General features: G+C 35.6%; 1 protein-coding gene across 1 annotated transcript in view; it reads left to right on the plus strand.

Moving 5' to 3' along the window:
• Positions 1-19,720, plus strand: part of ADAM28 (ADAM metallopeptidase domain 28) — a 312,744-nt gene that overhangs the window by 289,943 nt on the left and 3,081 nt on the right. The window contains exons 15-25 of the mRNA XM_054690295.1: positions 2,121-2,251; positions 4,124-4,301; positions 5,780-5,869; positions 7,976-8,171; positions 10,673-10,775; positions 11,919-12,078; positions 14,357-14,437; positions 15,009-15,087; positions 17,725-17,833; positions 18,740-18,818; positions 19,404-19,469. Coding sequence (XP_054546270.1) covers positions 2,121-2,251; positions 4,124-4,301; positions 5,780-5,869; positions 7,976-8,171; positions 10,673-10,775; positions 11,919-12,078; positions 14,357-14,437; positions 15,009-15,087; positions 17,725-17,833; positions 18,740-18,818; positions 19,404-19,469 — 1,272 coding nt within the window. The remainder of the gene's footprint in view (positions 1-2,120; positions 2,252-4,123; positions 4,302-5,779; positions 5,870-7,975; positions 8,172-10,672; positions 10,776-11,918; positions 12,079-14,356; positions 14,438-15,008; positions 15,088-17,724; positions 17,834-18,739; positions 18,819-19,403; positions 19,470-19,720) is intronic.

The raw sequence follows: 19,720 nt of genomic DNA on the forward strand, positions 1-19,720 counted from the left end.
GAATAAACCCAACATGGTCATAATATATTGCTGGATTCAACATGCTAGTATCACAAGGATTTTGTGTCTATAGCTGTCTTTGCCTGTATTTACTTTTTCAGATATTGCTATTAGGGTAACTATCAGCATAAATCTGGTCAAGTAAAATTATGTCTTCCCAACTCTTCAATTTTTTTCAACATTTGAAGAAAATCAGTATTAGTCTTTCCTAAAATGTTTAATGCAATTTATTAGTAAGACTGTATAAACCTGACATGAAAAGATTTTCAACTACATATTCAATCTTCACTCAATAAAGGACTCTGCAGGATACCTACCTCTTCTTTGAGTAAATCTTGATAGCTTGTGTCTTTAACGAAAGTTTTCCATTTCATTTAAGTTGACATGTTTGTTGATGATATGCCTCTATTATGCCTTCACTATCTGTAGAAACTGTAGTGATGTTCCCTCTCTTACTCATGATAAGAGTAATTTGCATCTTATTTTTCATGGTTAATCTGGTTAAGGTTAAGAATTTATCAATTTTATTGATCTTAAACATGTTTTGCCTCATGCTTTCTCTGTTCTTCCTGTTTTCAATTTCTTTGATTTCTGCTCTTGATTATTGAATTTCTTGTTTGCTGTATATTGAATTTTTCTATTATTGATTCTTCTGTTATTGTTGTTTATTTCTATCACAGTCTGCATATTCATTTGTTAGGGCTGCTATAAAATACCACATACTGTTATAAGCAACATAAACATATTTTCTCACAATTCTGGAGTTGTAAATTCAAGTTCAAGGTATCTGCATGTGTTTCTTCTGAGATCTCTCACTCTTTAACTCACAATTGGCTACCTTTTTGCTGGAACCTGACATGGCTTTTTTTTTCTGTCCTTATACATTGCTGGTGTCTCTTCCTTTTCTAGTAAGAATAGCAGTCTTACTGGATAAGGCCCCCACCATTCTGACTTTTTTAACCTTAATTACCTCTTTAAAAGCCCTGTTTCTAAATGTGGTCATAGAGGACTAGAGACTAGAGCTTGAATATATGAATCTAGGGAAGGCACGTTTGTCCCTAACAGTCTGAAAACATTGAATAGAATTGAAGTATTTTAATTTTTTTTTGAGGTTTGTTCTTAGTCAATGTTGCATAAAAATCTGGAAAATACATATTTTCTGATGTTGTTAAATGGAATGTCTGTTATCAAAAAATACACAGGTTTTTTTTTAAATCTTTATGCAAAGAACGTGGTTAAGTATCCAAGTATAATTGTGGATTTGTTTGCTTCTTTCTTCAGTTCTGTAAGTTTTCACTGCATATATTTTGAAGTGCTGTTGTTAAGTGAATACACAGAGTTATCATGTCTGTTGGAGAATTAATCCACTTATTATTTCCTTCCTTTTTCCTCCCTGAAACATTCCTATTTGAGATCTACTTTGCTTAATAGTATAGTTGCTCCAGCAATTTCTGGCTAAAGTTGCTAGTAGACAGCAGGTATTTGGATTTTACTATTCCATCTAATCTGACAATCTCTTTTCTAGGTATAATTAAATCATTTGCTTGTAAATAAGTATTGATATTGTTGGAGTAAAAATCTTCGATATAGTCTATGATTTCTGTCTTTAGGTTGGATTGAGTATTTAAAAATAATTTCATTTTTCTCCATTATTAGCTTTTTATTAATATTTACATTTGTTTTGTTATTTTATAGAGTTTATTATACTTTTCTGCTTGTCTGCTTACCTTGTAATAATATTAAACTGCTTCACATGTAGAGTAAGGACTTTTAAGAGTACACCTCTGACTACTCCCTTGCATCCTTTGCACTATCTTCATATGTTTAATTTTACATGCAACATAAATGTACAGTTTGTGGTTGCTCATTTTTTTACAGTGCATTTTAAAGTCTTAAAAAATAGTTTTATGTTTACCTTCACTTTATCTTAAACACTCTTCTTTCTTAGAAAATGTTTCTATCTAGTATAACTTTTCCAGAGTGAATTTTTTAGTATAGAATGAGAAGGCTGAAGCTAAAATTAGTCCTTCTACTGCATGACAGAAAAAATATTTAGTTATATCCTGAGTGTTAATTCAGTTTGCAAGCCAAAGTATCTGTTTCTTTGTTCTTATCCTTAGGACCACAGTGACAACATGCTTAGAGTTGCAGGGACAATGGCCCATGAAATGGGCCATAACTTTGGAATGTTTCATGACTCCTATGTTTGCAAATGCCCTTCTACAATATGTGTTATGGACAAAGCATTAAGGTGAGCCCTTATGGGAACATGCTATTTATCCCTGTTTTGGATTCACCTGGGCTGTGATATGGGCTTCTGTGTCACCTTCAACAACATGTTTAGGCTTTTAAATTACTAAGTAGCAGTGTCGGGGCATAGTCATGATTGTGTCTATACCAAGTCACCTTATATCTCATCTATATGAAACATTATTATTAACTAAGATACAGTTTAAGCTATTGTTTCATGTTGTTGAGATAACTTGTCATCTTGTTTTCATCTTATAATAAACCTGGCTTCAGAAAAGCATTAGAATTTAACAAATTTTCAATAAATTCAGAATGAATTTATAGTAGGGAAAAAAGTTCTATGAGAAAAACCTAATTAAAGGAGAAATTTCTCATAAGTGATGAAGAGTCTATAAAGAGTTTACACATTTCTGACATGCCTTCACAAAATTGGTAGGGAATATTATTTCTCAAAATCCCTCAAAATGCATACAACAACAACAAAATGAATAACCTAATCAAAAAATGGGCAGAAGATCTAAATAGACACTTCTCCAAAGAAAGTGTACAAGTGGCCAACAGGCTCATGAGAAAATGCTCATCATCACTTATCAGGCACATGAAAATCAAAATCATGAGATACCATTTCACAGCTGTGAGAATGGCCTTTATATTCAAAAAGACAAGAATCAACGAGTGTTGGTCAGAATGTGGAGAATTTACACAGATTTTACATTCTGTGGGAATGTAAATTGATGCAGCCTCTATGGAAAACTGTGTTAAGGTTCCTCAAATAATTTAAACTTAGAGCTAACATAAGAGCCAGTGATTCTATTTCTAGGCATCTATCTGAAGAATGTGAAAATACTAATTCAAAAAGATACACACAGTTCTGTGTTCATTGTGGCACTAGTTACAAGTCAATTTATGGAAACAACTTAAGTGCCCATCAAAGATATAGAAGATATGGCATATATACACAGTGGAATACTATTCAGCAACAAAAAAGAAGAAATCTTGACATTTTGACATGGATAGAACTTGAGATTGTTCTACGTGAGATAAGTCAGAAGGGGAAAGACAAATCCTGAATGATTTTAGTCATATGTGGAATACAAAGAAACAAAAACAAACAGATCAAACAAAACCAAAACAAATCCCTGAATTCTGACAAAAGAACTAAGGTTACCAAAAGGAAAGGGGGGTATGAGCAAATGATAGAGGGGGTTCAATGGATTGTGGGTGGAAGGCTATTAGTACTTCAGTGGTGGGTGTGGTATGATAACACATATTTGAATAAATGTGAACCTGTACTCCTAACACATATAATGGTGTACAACAATGGTAACTCAACAAAAAAAAAGGAAAAAAATAAGTCCCATCATACTTTGATATATTAATTCCCTCTTTTGTATTTCCCTCTCTGAAATCACTCGTTAGTCTCCCATGCTCTTCGCAAAGAAGAGTATATAACTCTTTCATCTCTCAGGTTATGGTTCCTAAATGTTACTTCATTTTTAGACTTCATCTTTATTTGTATAAAAAGATATTGTGTCCATAAGAAGGAATTATTAATTAATGATTATTAATTGTTAGACATGTAATAATTGCAATTTTACTACCTTTAAGATATCACAACCAAAACAACATAAAGTTGAGTACATTTTCTGGGTAAGTTAGAAGCATTTTTATTTTATTAAATAACATTCTGAATATGACCTTGAGATATGCCATATTTGCTCTTTAAGTTTGTGTCCACCCAGGCACACAAAAGAGCTCATGCTTTCGTGAGCTCAGTGGGTTTGATTGAGCTCTGGGGCAAGATCGGGTGTATCATGTCAAATATCTGACGTTGCTCTGATGTGCTCCGCTTTGTCTTTGCTTATCTTCACAGCTACTATATACCTACGGACTTTAGCTCTTGCAGCCGTGTTAGCTATGACAAGTTCTTTGAAGATAAATTATCAAATTGCCTCTTCAATGTTCCATTGCCTACAGATATCATATCTACTCCAATCTGTGGGAACCAGTTGGTAGAAATGGGAGAAGACTGTGACTGTGGGACCCCCGAGGTACCAAGTCCTTTTGAAAAAGATCTAGTTTTTCAATTGCCAAGAAGATATTGTATTGATTATGTTCACCTGTAGGTATTTGTCAGGCCTGCTTTCCAAAAATGAAACATGAATGGCTTAACAGACCTTCTTAATTTCCCTGGGTTCCTTCCCCAACCCCTATCTATAAATTCTACTCATCATCCAAGAAATAATCCAAGCTTCTGTGCTCCTGCACCTACTGAGCAGTTAATCTCAGCACAGCTGGGTGACGGTGCTCAGAATGGAGACTACTTGCCCAAGATCACTGGCCTGGCAGGAGGAGGAGTCACAACTGTCATCAGGTGTGGTTGTTTCTGAGTCCCAGACCCTGCCCTGGGCAGTAGCCTTCTCTTACTGCTTCAGGAATCAGGAATTGTTATCAGAAGTGCCTTTCCTGATCCCAACCTGTTCACAGGGTGCTGGGATTCTGAATGGGCCATTTGCCCCATCTTATTTTTTAAAAAGATTTATGTATTTATTTATTTATACAAGCACTGGGTACAGTCAGAAGCACGGGAAGGTGAGAGAATTCACCAGAGTCAGAGCAGGGAGCAGAACAGGCCATATGGTACCCTCCTCCGGTGGCGGGGGATCTAACCTGCGCTGCAGAGGCTGCAGGCAGCTTTGCAACCCAGCGCTCAACTGCTGCACCACCAGAGGAGGCCCTGCCCCATCTTATAAACACTTAATGTGAGCAATACTCAAGCCTCAGTGGAGTGACCTTTTAGTAATTTCAAAATGGTATTACAAATTTATTCAACCAATGAGGAAGAATAACCTTCCTTATAAGTATATATTTCACTTATATTTTAAATAAAATCAGCTGTATTAACCCTAAAACTTTGTAAGTTTCATCATGGTTCTTCTCTATGGGGATCTAAATGGGAAGATTCTCAAGTATGAGTTTTCCCAATGCCTTAGTTCAAGTGGCTGATTCTTTGGATATAAGGGAGGGAAAGCAAGGCAGAGTGTATTACTTTACACAGAGTTAATTTAAATGTCAAAAATAAAGAACTATAGATTTTCAGTACATGTTCTAGAGATTACATTAACTGTTGGGTGGGTACAAAACTGATGAGTTGAACTATGTTTTAACATTTAGACAAATTTTATTTTTAAAAAGCTCTTTTTTTTCCTTCTGCTTTCTCTCATATTTTACCAAAATGAGATCATTTCCAGTGTTACTAAGGAAGACTAGGGGCATTAGAAAAGATGTTCAATTTTTTTTTAAAGGATATAAGAAGAATATAAGTAGAATATAGATAAATGATAAACCAACCACCAGTTTTTCTAAAATCTTAGTTTTTTTTTAAATGTTATACTGTGTTTCATCTTTTATTTTCCTGATTTTTTTTCAAGCTGTAAGGTCTGTGAGATGCATAAATTATGTTAAGATTTGTGCTAAAAGGAGGCCAAAAAGAAATCCCACATTTTAATTTGTTTCTGATATTTCTTAGGAATGTACCAACATTTGCTGTGATGCAAAAACATGCAAAGTCAAAGCACATTTTCAGTGTGCACTGGGAGAATGCTGTGGGAAATGTCAGGTAAGATTACTGTTTCATTCTATCTTATTTATGATGGCCCTGGATTTTTTCTGTATTTTAAAGCTCAGGGATTGTATTTAATGAAATAAGCAAAGCAATATTTTTCTGTCTATGAAATTGCGCTATCCACTAATCCAGCCCTCACTTAGTGCTTTACAGACATAGCCTATTTGATCCTCCCACAACCCCTTGAGGAAAATATTATCATATCATTTTTCTTTTGAAGGAGCAAAGTACAGAACAGAAAATCTACTAAACAACAGAGCCACTACTCAATAGTAAATTCCACATAAGAGTGGCCCCAAAGTCCATGTCAGTCTTCCCAACCTCTTCTGCTCCTCATGCCATCTGGCTTCTTAAACCAAATCATATAGCAGTGATTGCAAATTCTTTGATATGTTTAATGGAAAAACTTATTTTTAAATAATGAGGGGGCTCCCTACCTTCAACTTTTAAAGTCACCTCAGGATGAAATTCTTAGGCTAAGAATATTAAATGAGAATGCTGTGTTATTTTCTCAATGGAATTTTTTTTCTTGGACTCCTAAAAGCAAAGGAATGATTTTTCTTCAGTTAGTACAGAATTTTATACATTAGTAACTGTGGGATGAATGTGTAAGTATGCAGATGGTATCCCAGGTTATGGGCCGTGTTTGGGATAGAATTTTTTTTTTTCAATGTCAGAGGGAGAGGAAAGAAATACAGGAGGCCAAAAGAAGAAAATCTGAGAACTTAGTTATAATTCAACAAGTGCTTATTAAAAGCTATTGTTAGATAAAAGCAGTCTTTGACCTCAAAGAACTTATTCCATTAGGACAATGATATGCACACTTGAACAGAAGAAAATAAGTGATTAAATTCCCAGGTCAATAGTATGAGTTTTGTTTCATGCCCTCCACATATATTCTCACTTAAATTTCACAATAAACCTCATACAGAAGATATTAGAGTAGGAAATGGATTTTCAGAGGGATTAAATTTGCTTTCTAAAGATAAATACCTGCCACTAGAGCAAGATTCAAACCTGTATCTTCTAAATTTGAATTCTAGGCTCTTTTCCTATTACATGCAGAAAACAGGAGCAGCAATTTGCATTAAAGAAGTCAAAAGAAACTTCATGAAACGTGAGATTTCTTACTTAGTCTGAAAGCAATAAACAGATTTAAAATAGGTATACAGAGAAAGAAAAAAAATCCAAATGAGAAGGCTGAAAGCGAGAACAAAGACAGAACAGAAGGTATAAGCATGGTCTGTGTGACAGCTGATGAAGGTGAATCTGACCAAGGCAGTGGCCATTGCATTTGGAGGATCTCATAAGCTCCAATTCAAATTTAGATTTTCTTCTGGGTCACCAGTATAAATATATTGAATTTTTTCTTTTCTTCATTTTTTCCCATATGAGAGCATGTTTGATTTCTCCAAATAGGGAAAGAGATGCTTCCAGTGTACACACAGTTCTCTTCAAATTCACTTTCAAATTACAATTTGTTCTAAGATTGCTCTAATGATATAAAGATATAGCTTGTAGTAATAAATTGCAATTGAATTAATATATCAAATGACTCTCTCATGATAAATTATTCCATAGGAAGAAGTGAGTTAGAAAGAAATAGTCAAATATACAATAAAAAGAACTCGGGGTTAGGAAATGTGATGCCTGGGAAAGTTTCCAGAGCATGCTGACTGGGCATATGTAAACTTATCTTTGTTAATACAGAAGATTCACGTCAATAAATCTCTGAAATTGTAGGTTTAAATCTCCAAGAAAATCTTGCAAAGACGGAGTCAACAAAAAGAGTAATAACTTCCTTCTTTGCATTTAAGATGTTGCTTGGTTTTCTGCACTCTTCTCATTGACGTTTCTGTAGTGTTGGTACTACACATTCAGAAATATTGATTGCCTTAAAGATTTAACAGCCTTGGTTAAAGTCAAAGAAGTGATATTGTAAGATAGCTTTAGTTTATACAAAGCAAATGTAAATTTGGGTAGAATGATAGAATGATTGGAATGGAATGATTGTCAAAGACCAAAGGGAAAACATTATGTATTAATAATTTGAGAGGTTGGGTGGAATATAGATTACTCTCCTTCTTTATTCCCCTACAGTTTAAAAAGGCTGGTGCAGTGTGCAGACCAGCAAAAGATGAGTGTGACCTGCCAGAAATGTGTGATGGTAAATCTGGTATTTGCCCTGATGATCGATTCCGGATCAATGGCTTCCCTTGCCAAAATGGAAAGGGCTACTGCCTCAAGGGGTCTTGCCCCACACTGCAGGACCAGTGCACCCAGCTGTGGGGATCAGGTAAGAGCAGACTCCAGCATTGAGCACTCCTGCCTCCCTCTGCAAATTCCTGTCATTCCAGGTGATACATCATTACCAAAGCAATATTCTGCTTCATTCTCCTTTCTTAGATTCTGTATTGTTGCTCAAAATCACAATTATGGATGTTGTTTTAAATGAATAAAAATAAGACTGGCCCAGTTAAATTTATACTTTACAATTTTTAAAGGTGTATCTTTTTTTTAAAGATTTATTAATTTATGCATACAAGAATGGGGGTACAGGCCAGAGATGCAGGGGTGAGACAACTCACCAGAGACAGAGTAGGGAGCAGAACAGGCAGACTGACTGAAATACACTGCTGAGTGGAGCAGCAGGCGAGACAGGAGAGGTCTGCTGTGCCATGTGGGTATCTCCCTGGCTGGGATTAAACTCGTGCTGCAGAGGCTGCAGATAGCTTCATAGGTTGCGTCTTAACCCCTTGCGCCACCAGGGAGGCCCCTAAAGATGTATCTTATGTAATATTTTAGGTGGACTTACAATAAAAAATAATTCTGTTTATCTGAGAGTCAGCCTGAATTTCCACAATTTCATTTTTTAATAGAGAATTGGAAAAATGCATGTACAATCTAAAAGGAAGCTTCTGTAGTCTTTTCCTTAGCAATTATAGCTAGGAATATTAATTTATAAGGTTTTTCACTCAATTATTTTTAAATGATGGTGCATAATTAAATTGGCTAGTTCAAGAATAAGAAACAGTCAAATAAATTATAGCATATGTAGCCAATCCAGTACTTAATAGCTTTGTTATTATTTAATGCCTTAGGGAAAGGAAGCAATTATATTGTTTTATTGTTAATTGGGATAAAGTAACTTATAAAGCAGCTTGATACTGAATATGGCTATATGAACAATACTTTTTACAATATTAGAGTAATAAATCTGAAATTTGGGATTAATGATATCCTTTTTCCTAATTATCTATACCTCATTCATTATTTCATTGATGATATTTATTATAATAATAAAGAGCCTATAAATGTTCTAAAGATACAGTGAGAACATTTGGTAATAAATGATCATCCTACCTATTGAAACATGAAATTCATTTAAAATGGTTTGAGTTTAAAAAATTATAATAGGTTTATTACTTTTTCTTGAAACCATTCAGTGCATTATCTTCAATTTCTAAAATTAATTGTTTTTTTTTGTGTTTTTTTGTTTTTTGTTTTGTTTTTGTTTTTGTTTTTTTTGTGGGACCCTCGCCGGCGGCTGGGGAACAAACTGGCGCTGCAGAGGCTGCAGGCAGCCTCACAGCCCAGCACTCAACCGCTGCACCACCAGGGGAGGCCCTCTAAAATTAATTTTAACATAGTTTGATGGTTATTCACAGACTAGATTCAAATTTTCCTGGTCTTACATTCTGATCTTAAATGGGGACAATCCAGAACAGAGAAGGAACACAAGTGTTAGACTTAGGTAGAAATGGGTGTAAAATCTGATCTTTCTTTCTCTGTATGATTTAATCAATATGATCCTCCATTTCTTTGTAGATAGATGGGAATGATGATAATAATGGTTAGTACATACTACTGACCAGCGACTATTTTCTCTGTTAAAATATATATATATATATATTTAACAGCATTGCTCATTTTGTACAGTGTATGCTTGTATGCTTTCTCCTCTCAGGTATATTCCCTGTAAAATTCCCACCACCAATTTACCCATGAACCATCACCATTTTTGATCCCTCTGCCTCCCCCTCCCTTGCAGAATGTCTCTGATTTATAGTTGCCTGCTTATTTTTTTATTATTGTTATTTTTTTTCTTGATCCCTTATCTAGTCCCCTGTATTCCTCCTATAAGTGAAACCATCTGATATTTTTCTTTTTCCTCCTGGCTTATTTCACTGAGCATAATCCCTTCCAGTTCCATCCATGTTGCTGTGAATGGCATAAGTTTATCTTTTTTGATTGCTGAATAGTATTCTGTTGTGTATGTATATACCACATCTTCTTGATCTAGTCATCTATTTTTGGGTATTTGGGTTGTTTCCATATCTTACAGGGAAATGCAAATCAAAACCACAAGGAGATAGCACCTTACACCAGTGAGAATGGCACATATTAAAAAAACAGGCAACAAATATTGGTGAGGATGTGGAGAAAAAGGAACTCTTCTACTGGTGGGAAGGAAAACTCTCTAACCACTATGGAAAGCTGTGTGGAATTTCCTCAAACTACTTAAAATGGAGCTACCATATGACCCAGCAATTCCACTCCTAGGAATCTACCCAAAGGACACAAAAACATTAATTCAAAAGGATACCTGTGCTCCTCTGTTTATTGCAGCACTATTTAATATCAATTATTGCAGGCAATATTTCTAATGGTCAATTGGTTTAAATTAAAATAGTGCTTCTAATGATGGTTTTATATATATCGCTAGTCCTTTGTAACATTGGATTTCTTATCTCTTTTCTTTTCAAATATGTCCCTACTGATCATGCCTGGTCTCAGGGAGCCAGGTTGCTGACAAATCGTGTTATAGCAGGAATGGAGGTGGGTCGAAGTACGGGTACTGTCGCAAAGTCGATGGCACACGAGTTCCTTGTAAAGCAAAGTAAGTGCCCTTATTGTTTGAACTTTCCTTCTCCATAGACTTAGGGCAGAAGCACACCCCAACCATACATTATGCTTTATTCATTTAAATTGAAAGTAAATTTGAACATCATTCATTTGATAAACATTATTGAGTGACTATTGAGTGAGCCATGATTAGGCTAATTCTGGGTTTTTAAAAAATCAAGTAAATGATCTCTTTCTTCAAGTCCCTCATGTTGAATAATTCAGAGGATACCAAAGTACGCATTGTAGAACTGAATGCATATTTGAGCAAAAACATGGTTTTTCATTTAATATTTTCCATGATGATTCTAGAGTTAGATGAAAAATCAGTACAATGTTTGTATAGTTTTATTTAAGCTTGCCATGTAATTACATAAGGAAAACTCTTAGTAAGAGAAAAGATTGAGAATTACCTAAAGAATTTATTTTACTTTTCATATTTATATTACGGAAAAAATTACAAAAGCAACCAAGCTATTCTGCATACAAGTTAACTTAATAAAAAAAATAATAACAGTACAAAACACAACAAAGCAAAAACGGACAATTATAAACCAGCAACATCCTGCAGGGCAGGAGGAGGGAGAGGGATCAGAGGGAGGGGGGGAGGAGCACAGGGGACTGAGGTGATGGTACACGGGTGCCTTGGGGAAGGAAACTCTATGGGGACTACACCTGAGGGGGTGTGGGGGGAAAATAAAATGAAACAGCAAAGGAAAAGACAAAAATAAATAAAGTATCTCATAATCTTTAAAAAAAAACTTAAACCAGAAAGTAAAAATGGAAAAATCATATTTGAATAAAAGAAATTTAATTTTAAAAAGTGACTTAAAATTGTAATGGATTAACCTCTCTATCTGCTCTAAATAATATATAGCAAGAGGTCAAGCAAGATCAACATTTTTCAAAGTTTTTTTTTTTAAATACTGCATGTGAATCTGCAGTATTTTGCTTACATTCAATGCTTTTATTATTAAGAAGAATGGGTGAATTGATATTAAAGAGAACTAGCAATCTCTGCTGCAAAGAGAAATACCTTTAGTTACATACTGATGGTCAGAAGGCTGATTAACATGTGTATAACAATGTATTTTGGAAGGTGGTATTTCAACTGTAGCAAATTTTGGCTTTTCCTCAGTGATGTCATGTGTGGGAAATTGTTCTGTCACGGTGGATCAAATAACTTGCCCTGGAAAGGACGGATAGTAACCTTCCTGACATGTAAAACATTTGATCCTGAAGAAAACAGTGAAGAAATAGGCATGGTAGCTAATGGAACTAAGTGTGAAAACAAGAAGGTTAGTTCAGGTTGACTTTTACTTAAAATACTGTGTTGTCAGAAAAATCATGATGCATTTTTCTTTGAATGACTTTTCCAACAATCCAGTATCCTTTTTGGTTTTTGTCTTGTCTTATTGTTTGTTTCTCGTGGCCTTCTTTTGTATCAAGGAGCACAGCTTTCAGGCAATGTGTATGCCATTCACTTATGCATGCATTCATTTCTTTAGTGGTATTTAATAATGACCTATTGTATATTCAGCACTATGTCATTAATGTAGGAAAATTTTACTGTCCCCAAATCAGTAGGTTTTCAATGATAATCATTCTGATAAGTATAAAAAATTTTTATATAAATGAACATCATTTTAATATTGCAGATCATATGACATTAACATGTTTTCCATGATTTTTTGTTTGGGATGGATACCTTGTATCATGTGCAATGCTGAACTCAGTGCTAAATATTAAGTCTTTATTTTTTTTAAAGATTTATTTATTTATTTATACAAGCACTGGGTACAGTCAGAAGCACAGGAGGGTGATAGATTTCACCAGAGCCACAGCGGGGAACAGAACAGGCAGACCGACGAAACACACTGCTGAGGGGAGCAGCGGGCATGGCAGGAGAGGTCTGTGCGCATATGGGACCCTCGCTGGTGGCCGGGGATCAAACCGGCACTTGCAGAGGCTGTGGGCAGCTTCACAGCCCAGCGCTCAACTGCTGCGCCACCAGGGTAGGCCCTAAATATTCAGTCTTTACAATAACAAAAACAAAGAGAAACCCCACCGACTGGGAGAACATTTTTGCACACAACATTAATGATAAAGGACTGATCACAAAAATCTACAAAGAGCTGATGAGACTCAACAAAAAAAACAAAGAAAATAATCCAGTCAAAAAATTGCGCAGAAGAGGGCCTCCCCAATGGCGCAGCAGTTGAGCGCTGGGCTGCGAAGCTGCCCGCAGCCTCTGTAGTGCCGGTTGGATCCCCGGCAGCTCCCCGGCCACTGGAGGAGGGTCCCACATGGCACGCAGACCTCTCCTGCCACCCGCTGCTCCCCTCAGCAGTGTACTTCTGTCCTTATGCCTGCTCTGCTCCCAGCTCTGGCTCCGGTGAATTCTCTCACCTTCCCGCGCTTCTGGCTGTACCCAGTGCTTGTATAAATAAATAAATAAATCTTTAAAAAAAAAAGTCAATATTTAAAAAAGAAAAAAATGGGCAGAAGAGCTAAAAAGAAACTTCTCTGAAGAGGAAATGCAAATGGCCAACAGGCATATGAAAAAATGTTCAACATCACTTGTAATCAGGGAAATGCAAATCAAAACTACCATGAGATACCATCTCACACCAGTGAGAATGGCACATATTAAAAAAACTAGCAATAACAAATGTTGGCGAGGTTGTGGAGAAAAAGGAACTCTCCTGCACTGCTGGTGGGAGTGCAAACTGCTCCAACCACTATGGAGAGCTGTGTGGAGATTTCTTGACCTACTAAACATAGAGCTTCCATATGATCCAGCAATTCCATTACTAGGTATTTACCCAAAGGACACAGAAACATCAATTCCAAAGAGCACTTGTACCCCTATGTTTATAGCAGCACTGATTACAAGAGTTAAGCTTTGAAACAACCCAAATGCCCAAAAATAGATGACTGGATCAGGAAGATGTGGTGCATATACACCATGGAATATTACTCAGCATTCAAAAAAGATAAACACATGCAATTTGCAGCAACATGGATGGCGCTGGAAGGGATCATGCTCAGCAAAATAAGCCAGAAAGAAAAAGAAAAATACCGGATGGTCTCACTCATAGCAGGAATCTAGAAAACTTAAATAAGGGACCAGGAAAATGAATAACTATAAGAAAGTAAAAATCAAAATCAACAAACAATTATGAACCAGAGACACTCTGTGGGGGGTGGGGGGTGGGGAGGGGAGGGATTGGGGTCAAAATAAGGGGGTCGCAATTGTATGGTGAATATAAAAATAAAATATATAATAAAAAAAATTCAGTCTTTAAAAGCTGGACTTGAGATTGAGTAAGGAAATCACCCACAAGGAATGCAGTAAAATGAGGAAATCTTTAAAGATCCTTTTAAAAATCTTTTATAGTAAAATTACTTAGATATCATCTTCCTAGTTCCTAAAGGATACTGTGCTTTCCCTATTGGAAATATAAGTTTGTAATAGCAATAATGGTTAAACTAAGATTACATTCCAAAGAATCAAGTTTGCAGAGCTGAAGCCTTTGGACTTGAACATCAGCTTCATCTTCACATCTCTTTCAGGTGTGCATTAATGGAGAGTGCGTGGATATGGAGAGGGCCTACAAGTCGACGAACTGCTCTTCTAAGTGCAAAGGACATGCTGTAAGTTCTGAGAATGTTTCCCTCAGCCTGCTCATCCGTACATAATTTTATGTCAGCTTTGATGATGTTAAAGTAGTATTTCAACATTAAATGGTTAAAATTATTGGTCGTTTAACACTAAGTAGTTTGGTTTTCGGTAACTCTTTTCTAAAAAAAGAAAAGACAAAACTAGTAGGCAAACTATAAATAATCAGAGACATGGGGGGTTGCAGGGAGGGAGAGGGATCAGAACAGGGGAGGAAAGTGTACAAGGCACTATGGCAATGATACACCGGTGTCGTGGTGGTTGGAATTTTATGGGGATTACGCTTGAAAGGAAAAATCAAACATTGTACAAAAAATGAAAATGATATAAAATATAAAAAGAAATATATTTTTTACAAAAGAAAAAAAAAGCTTTTCTCAGAACCTAATACTGAAATGTTTATTATTGACTCAACCACTATGTAGCTGGTACAGGCTGTGAAGCAGGAGTTATTCCCTTTTCAGATTGGCTTTGGTTGAAGATGAATAGGGACTGTGCTTGGTGGTCAGTGTGAGGTGGAAACTAACAGGATCTTTGCTCTCCTAGGTGTGTGACCATGAGCTGCAGTGTCAGTGTGAGGAAGGATGGGCCCCGCCTGACTGTGACGACTCCTCCATGGTCTACAGTAGGTGACACTGCCTTCTAACCTGAGAAAACTGTTCTTTTCTTGCAAGCTTTCCTTTTCATTACATAAGATTTATTGCCTATTTTTCCTTCTCTTGGAATGTCTATTCTTTAGACCTTGAATTCACAGTATTAATTTTCATAGTCCCTTTAACAACTTTTCAATCATGTTTTCCATGTCCTTATACCAAAACATTTCCTCAGAGTTTGTATCTGCTATCTTGTTTTCATTTCCCCAATTTTCTTGCTTTATGATTCTTCCATATCATAGCAGCTTTGACCTAACATGCACTGAGATTATTTTTTGTAGGCTTGATTATATTTTCTGAATTATCTGTACTTCTTTGAGGTTTGATTATTCTGTTTTTCAGAACAATCTTGTGTTTCATTATGATGTTTTCCTTCAGGATATGTGACCCTTAGTTGAATGTAGTATTAAGTTGATTTGAATTAGATCACATGGGCTTTCTTTGCATGATTGTGTGTTTGTGTACCTGATGATGTCTAATATGAAATAACTGAGGCTATACTTATTTTGTTGATGTTTTTAACCCCTTTAAAAAATCATTGGTAGTATTTGTACTTACCTGCTTTTAGACTTGCTGTGTAATGAAAACTTATCATCTTGTTATGCTTGGGTGTTCTCATTTTCTTGATTGCTGTCTAGTAAGACTTTTCAAAATGAAGATTTAGTTTTTTCTTCAGTTTAAGGAATGTTTCTATTATTACAAGTTTTAAAGTGGGTTCTGTTCCACTTTTCTGGTCTCTCATTCAGAAAGATAATTTATATGGAATATAGTCACTGTGTGGCCTTCATGTTATTTGTTTTTATATCTCCTTATGGGAGATCTGACTGTTAGCTCTATAGGTAGGCAGGCAGGTTTCCATACAGGTCACTGGGTGGGAAACAACCAGAGTGGGAATTCCCACCTCCAAATTGCCCTGAGGAGAGGATGCTTCAATGCATTTACTCACAGAGAGGGTTGGACTTGCTCAGCTCTCTCCCGATTCTCCCCTCTTCTCATCTGCGGGCATCTGGAATTAGCCTCTGTTCTGCTTCAGGCTCATAGGTCTCCCCATTGCTTCTAGGGAGCAGTTACTAGGGCTTTGTCCTGAGTCGATTCTTGTTCTAGATACACAGGGGATGGGGATGGGGATATGTGTGTGGGTGGGGTCAGGGGGTACCTGAGTGAATCATCTTTCTCCACCTCAGACTCTTTTTTGATTTCCTAGGAAAAAATAGCGTCTGCTTCTGATGATTGGGCTTTTTAAAAGTTTATTGATTCTTTGTTATACTTCCCAAGAAAGAATAGCATTATTTCCAGTACTTGTAGCTATAGTTTACTCTTTTTTCTGTCCCCCTAAATTTTTTATGTCCTATCTTTAATTTCTAAACATTTTTTACTATTTTTCTAGTGATCTATGATTTTATAAATTACATCAAACTAATAAAAAGAGAATAACAGACAAAGCCTGATGATTAGTTTTAATTAAGTAGCTATTTTAAAAGCATGTAAGGAAAAATAAAACTAATGGACTTTATAGGGATTATTTAACAACAACAAACAAATTGTGTAAATATATACAAACACACATGCTATTTCATATTTGTCATCAGGATTTGGATAGGGTAGGGGGATAGATACATAAACATAATCAACTCTTTTAATTAGAAATCTCTTTAAATGACTCATTTAATGCATCATTTGAAATCTCTTTCAAGGCTCATGAAAAATACTTTTAAATTATGACTTCACTCTTCTGGAAATCTTTGTGTGAATTTATCAATTTGCTAAATCATCCCTATGAGTAAATTCTTTTTTCGCAAAGGATGTATCTAATTAAACTTCCTGAGTTTGCATTTATAAGAATTTGTTTCTTTTGCTAATTAGAAAGCATGAACTGTAGGTAGGGTTGGATTTGATTTTTTGAGTCATAGTTTTATTTTCACAACTTTTTGGAAGTAGATACTGATAGCTAATGTGAAATAACTAGGCTACACTAATTTTGTGAGAGCAAAAGAATGGTATTATATCCATAACTTTGAATAGTATGTTAAGGAAAATAACATATAGACCCAGGAATATTTGTTCAAACCATTCCTAATTCTCAGGGTCATTAACATTTTTTCTATACATAATAATTCCGGTCTAAAGTAAACATCAGAACACTTAGTTATAGCTTAATTGGTTTTCTTATTCACGATTTAGCTACTTATTTGCTACTGACAAGAAAATGATTTAAAGCTTCAATTTCTTTTTCTGTTTTGTTCCAAGAATGGATTTTTAAAATGTTTCACTCTTGTTCTGCCATCCTTTATATTTCATATTCTCTCTAATCTCTTAGCTCATCTTCCAATTATTATGAACACCTTAGAATTTGTAGTAGTATTGTGTTTTACTTACGTCATAATAAATGTTGCATATAGATTTCCTTTTTACTTCCTTGATCCAAATATTATTACAATCATCATGGTCAACATACATGTTCATTTTACTGGCTATGAGAGATTTTCCAGGGAATGTATCTTCTTTGAAGAGAAGATAGAATTTGTGCTAACTAAAGAAATAAGGGCAAGCATGATAAGTGTATGTGAATTTATCATATCCTCAGTAGACCTGGGTTCTCTTTTTTGCAGATTTCTCCATTGTGGTTGGGGTGCTGTTCCCCGTAGCGGTCATATTTGTGGTGGTTGCTATAGTAATCCGGCACCAAAGCACCAGAGGAAAGCAGAAGAAAGTCCAGAGGTAAACCTTCATCTTGCTTTGGGAATTTTTGACCTCTGTTGTACTTTAACCTCAAGGGTCTGACCAAATTCGTAAATTTAGTTTTGGTTTCATTCAAATACTCAAAGCTAAGTATGGGTACATTTTTCTTAGACCAGCATCTGGGTCTTTTACTGAAAAATCCTTTCCAACAAAATGTGTCTTTCTTCTGTTAATTGCTATATGTATAGTTATAAGAGTAATAACAACTCATTATTAAATATTTTTTACACTTAAAACAGTATGTAACATTTATTGATCACTATCTTTGTGGCAAGTGCTGTGCTAAATCCTTTCATATATACATTATCTTTTTCAATTTTCTCAGGAGCTTCATGAGGTCATAACTATTCTGTTTTGTAATAAAATAATGTAATATATTCATGTTTAAAATAATCTGACAAGGTGAAGTATTTCATATTTTTACTAATATGAAACGGAAGCTCAGCGACCTTGACCAACATGTTCAAAATTTTACAAAGTAAATGATAAGCCTTGACTTGAACTTAGATCAGTCTTCCACATATGACCTCAATACTACAATATGTTCCTAGCATTATTTAAATATTAATTTATTCACCCCAAATGGGCTTTCAATAAGTATTGAATGAACAAATCATTAATAAAATAACAATTTATATAAAAGTTGTATTCAACAGCATTATTAGGACTGAAGGTTCTGCAGAAAATCAAAAAGAAAGTCAGTGCTGGCGATTGTGAATTTCAGGAAAAGGAAGCCTGATGCATTTCTAGGGAGCAGATGAAAACCCCAGTCAATAAACAAGAATGGTACAGTGGACAAAGGAAGTTGGTAAACTTCTATTGAGTTGTCCCCTCATGGTACAGGAACTGCTAAGTCAAATTATCTGATATGCTTTTCATACCCAGGCCACCATCTACCAGTGGCACCAAAACACACCAACGGAAGAGGAAGCTACAGACAGGGAAGGCTGTCCAGCCCCAAGAGGTGAACCATAAACTCTACTACATTGGCTCCAATTTGTGATTCTCTTACTGTGGTCATTCTGACCTTTATCTATCATTTATATTCAAATCCACCCTTCTAGTTAGTATACAGTAAGGATTGTGGTTTCTGCAACAAAACATTTAGAAAGTTCTCTTTTGTCTGTTGTTAAATGCACAAAAGTCTCCTTAAAATGCAGAGGTTGGCTTGCTGGGGTTCACAAAATGCCAAGAGAATAAAGAGAACAATTATGGCAGATGCCAAGTACCCCCACCCCCTTTGCTCTCTCTCTGTGACTTCACCTTAATTTCCCATTTGCGACAATAATGTATTTTGTGTGACATACGCTTAGCGACTGGTTATACTCTACAGGTTTAGAGGTTTTATCTGAGTTTGCTTTGTGGCAATGGCAATGTTAGTAATTTCTTTGATGGAGACTGGACACAGCAGAAGGCAGCTGCTGGGCCTCAGTGATTTCTTGTCTGGTCTCTTGGTGTCACCTTAGTTCTGATCTTCAAGGCCCTGAAAGGGCTGTTTGTTTGGAAGCTAAAGCTAGGAAACTTATTTCATTTTAAAATATATTTTTAGATGAGGCAGATGAAGAATCATGCCCCAGATGTGCCAGTAGAAGGCAATGAGCCTCCAGCTTCTTTTGTGAGTTATCAACTTTTCTAATATTATTACTTTCAGTCTGACCTCAAGGAAATACTAGTGAAAGTTGTAACCCACAACACCCAACTGTATCTCAGGAAATCTGTGGACTATTAATATAAAATACACATTTTTCTGCCAAACTTTTTTAAAATATAAAATGTGAGGATGGATGTATCTCCATTATGCCCCATTTAAGCCCCTACCCCTGCATAATGGGGCTGCAAACCTGATAGAGTGAATAGTACCAAACT

Source organism: Talpa occidentalis, unplaced genomic scaffold (assembly GCF_014898055.3).
Source record: "Talpa occidentalis isolate TD23 unplaced genomic scaffold, MPIMG_talOcc4v2.1 talOcc4.8, whole genome shotgun sequence".
Lineage (NCBI taxonomy): Eukaryota > Metazoa > Chordata > Mammalia > Eulipotyphla > Talpidae > Talpa > Talpa occidentalis.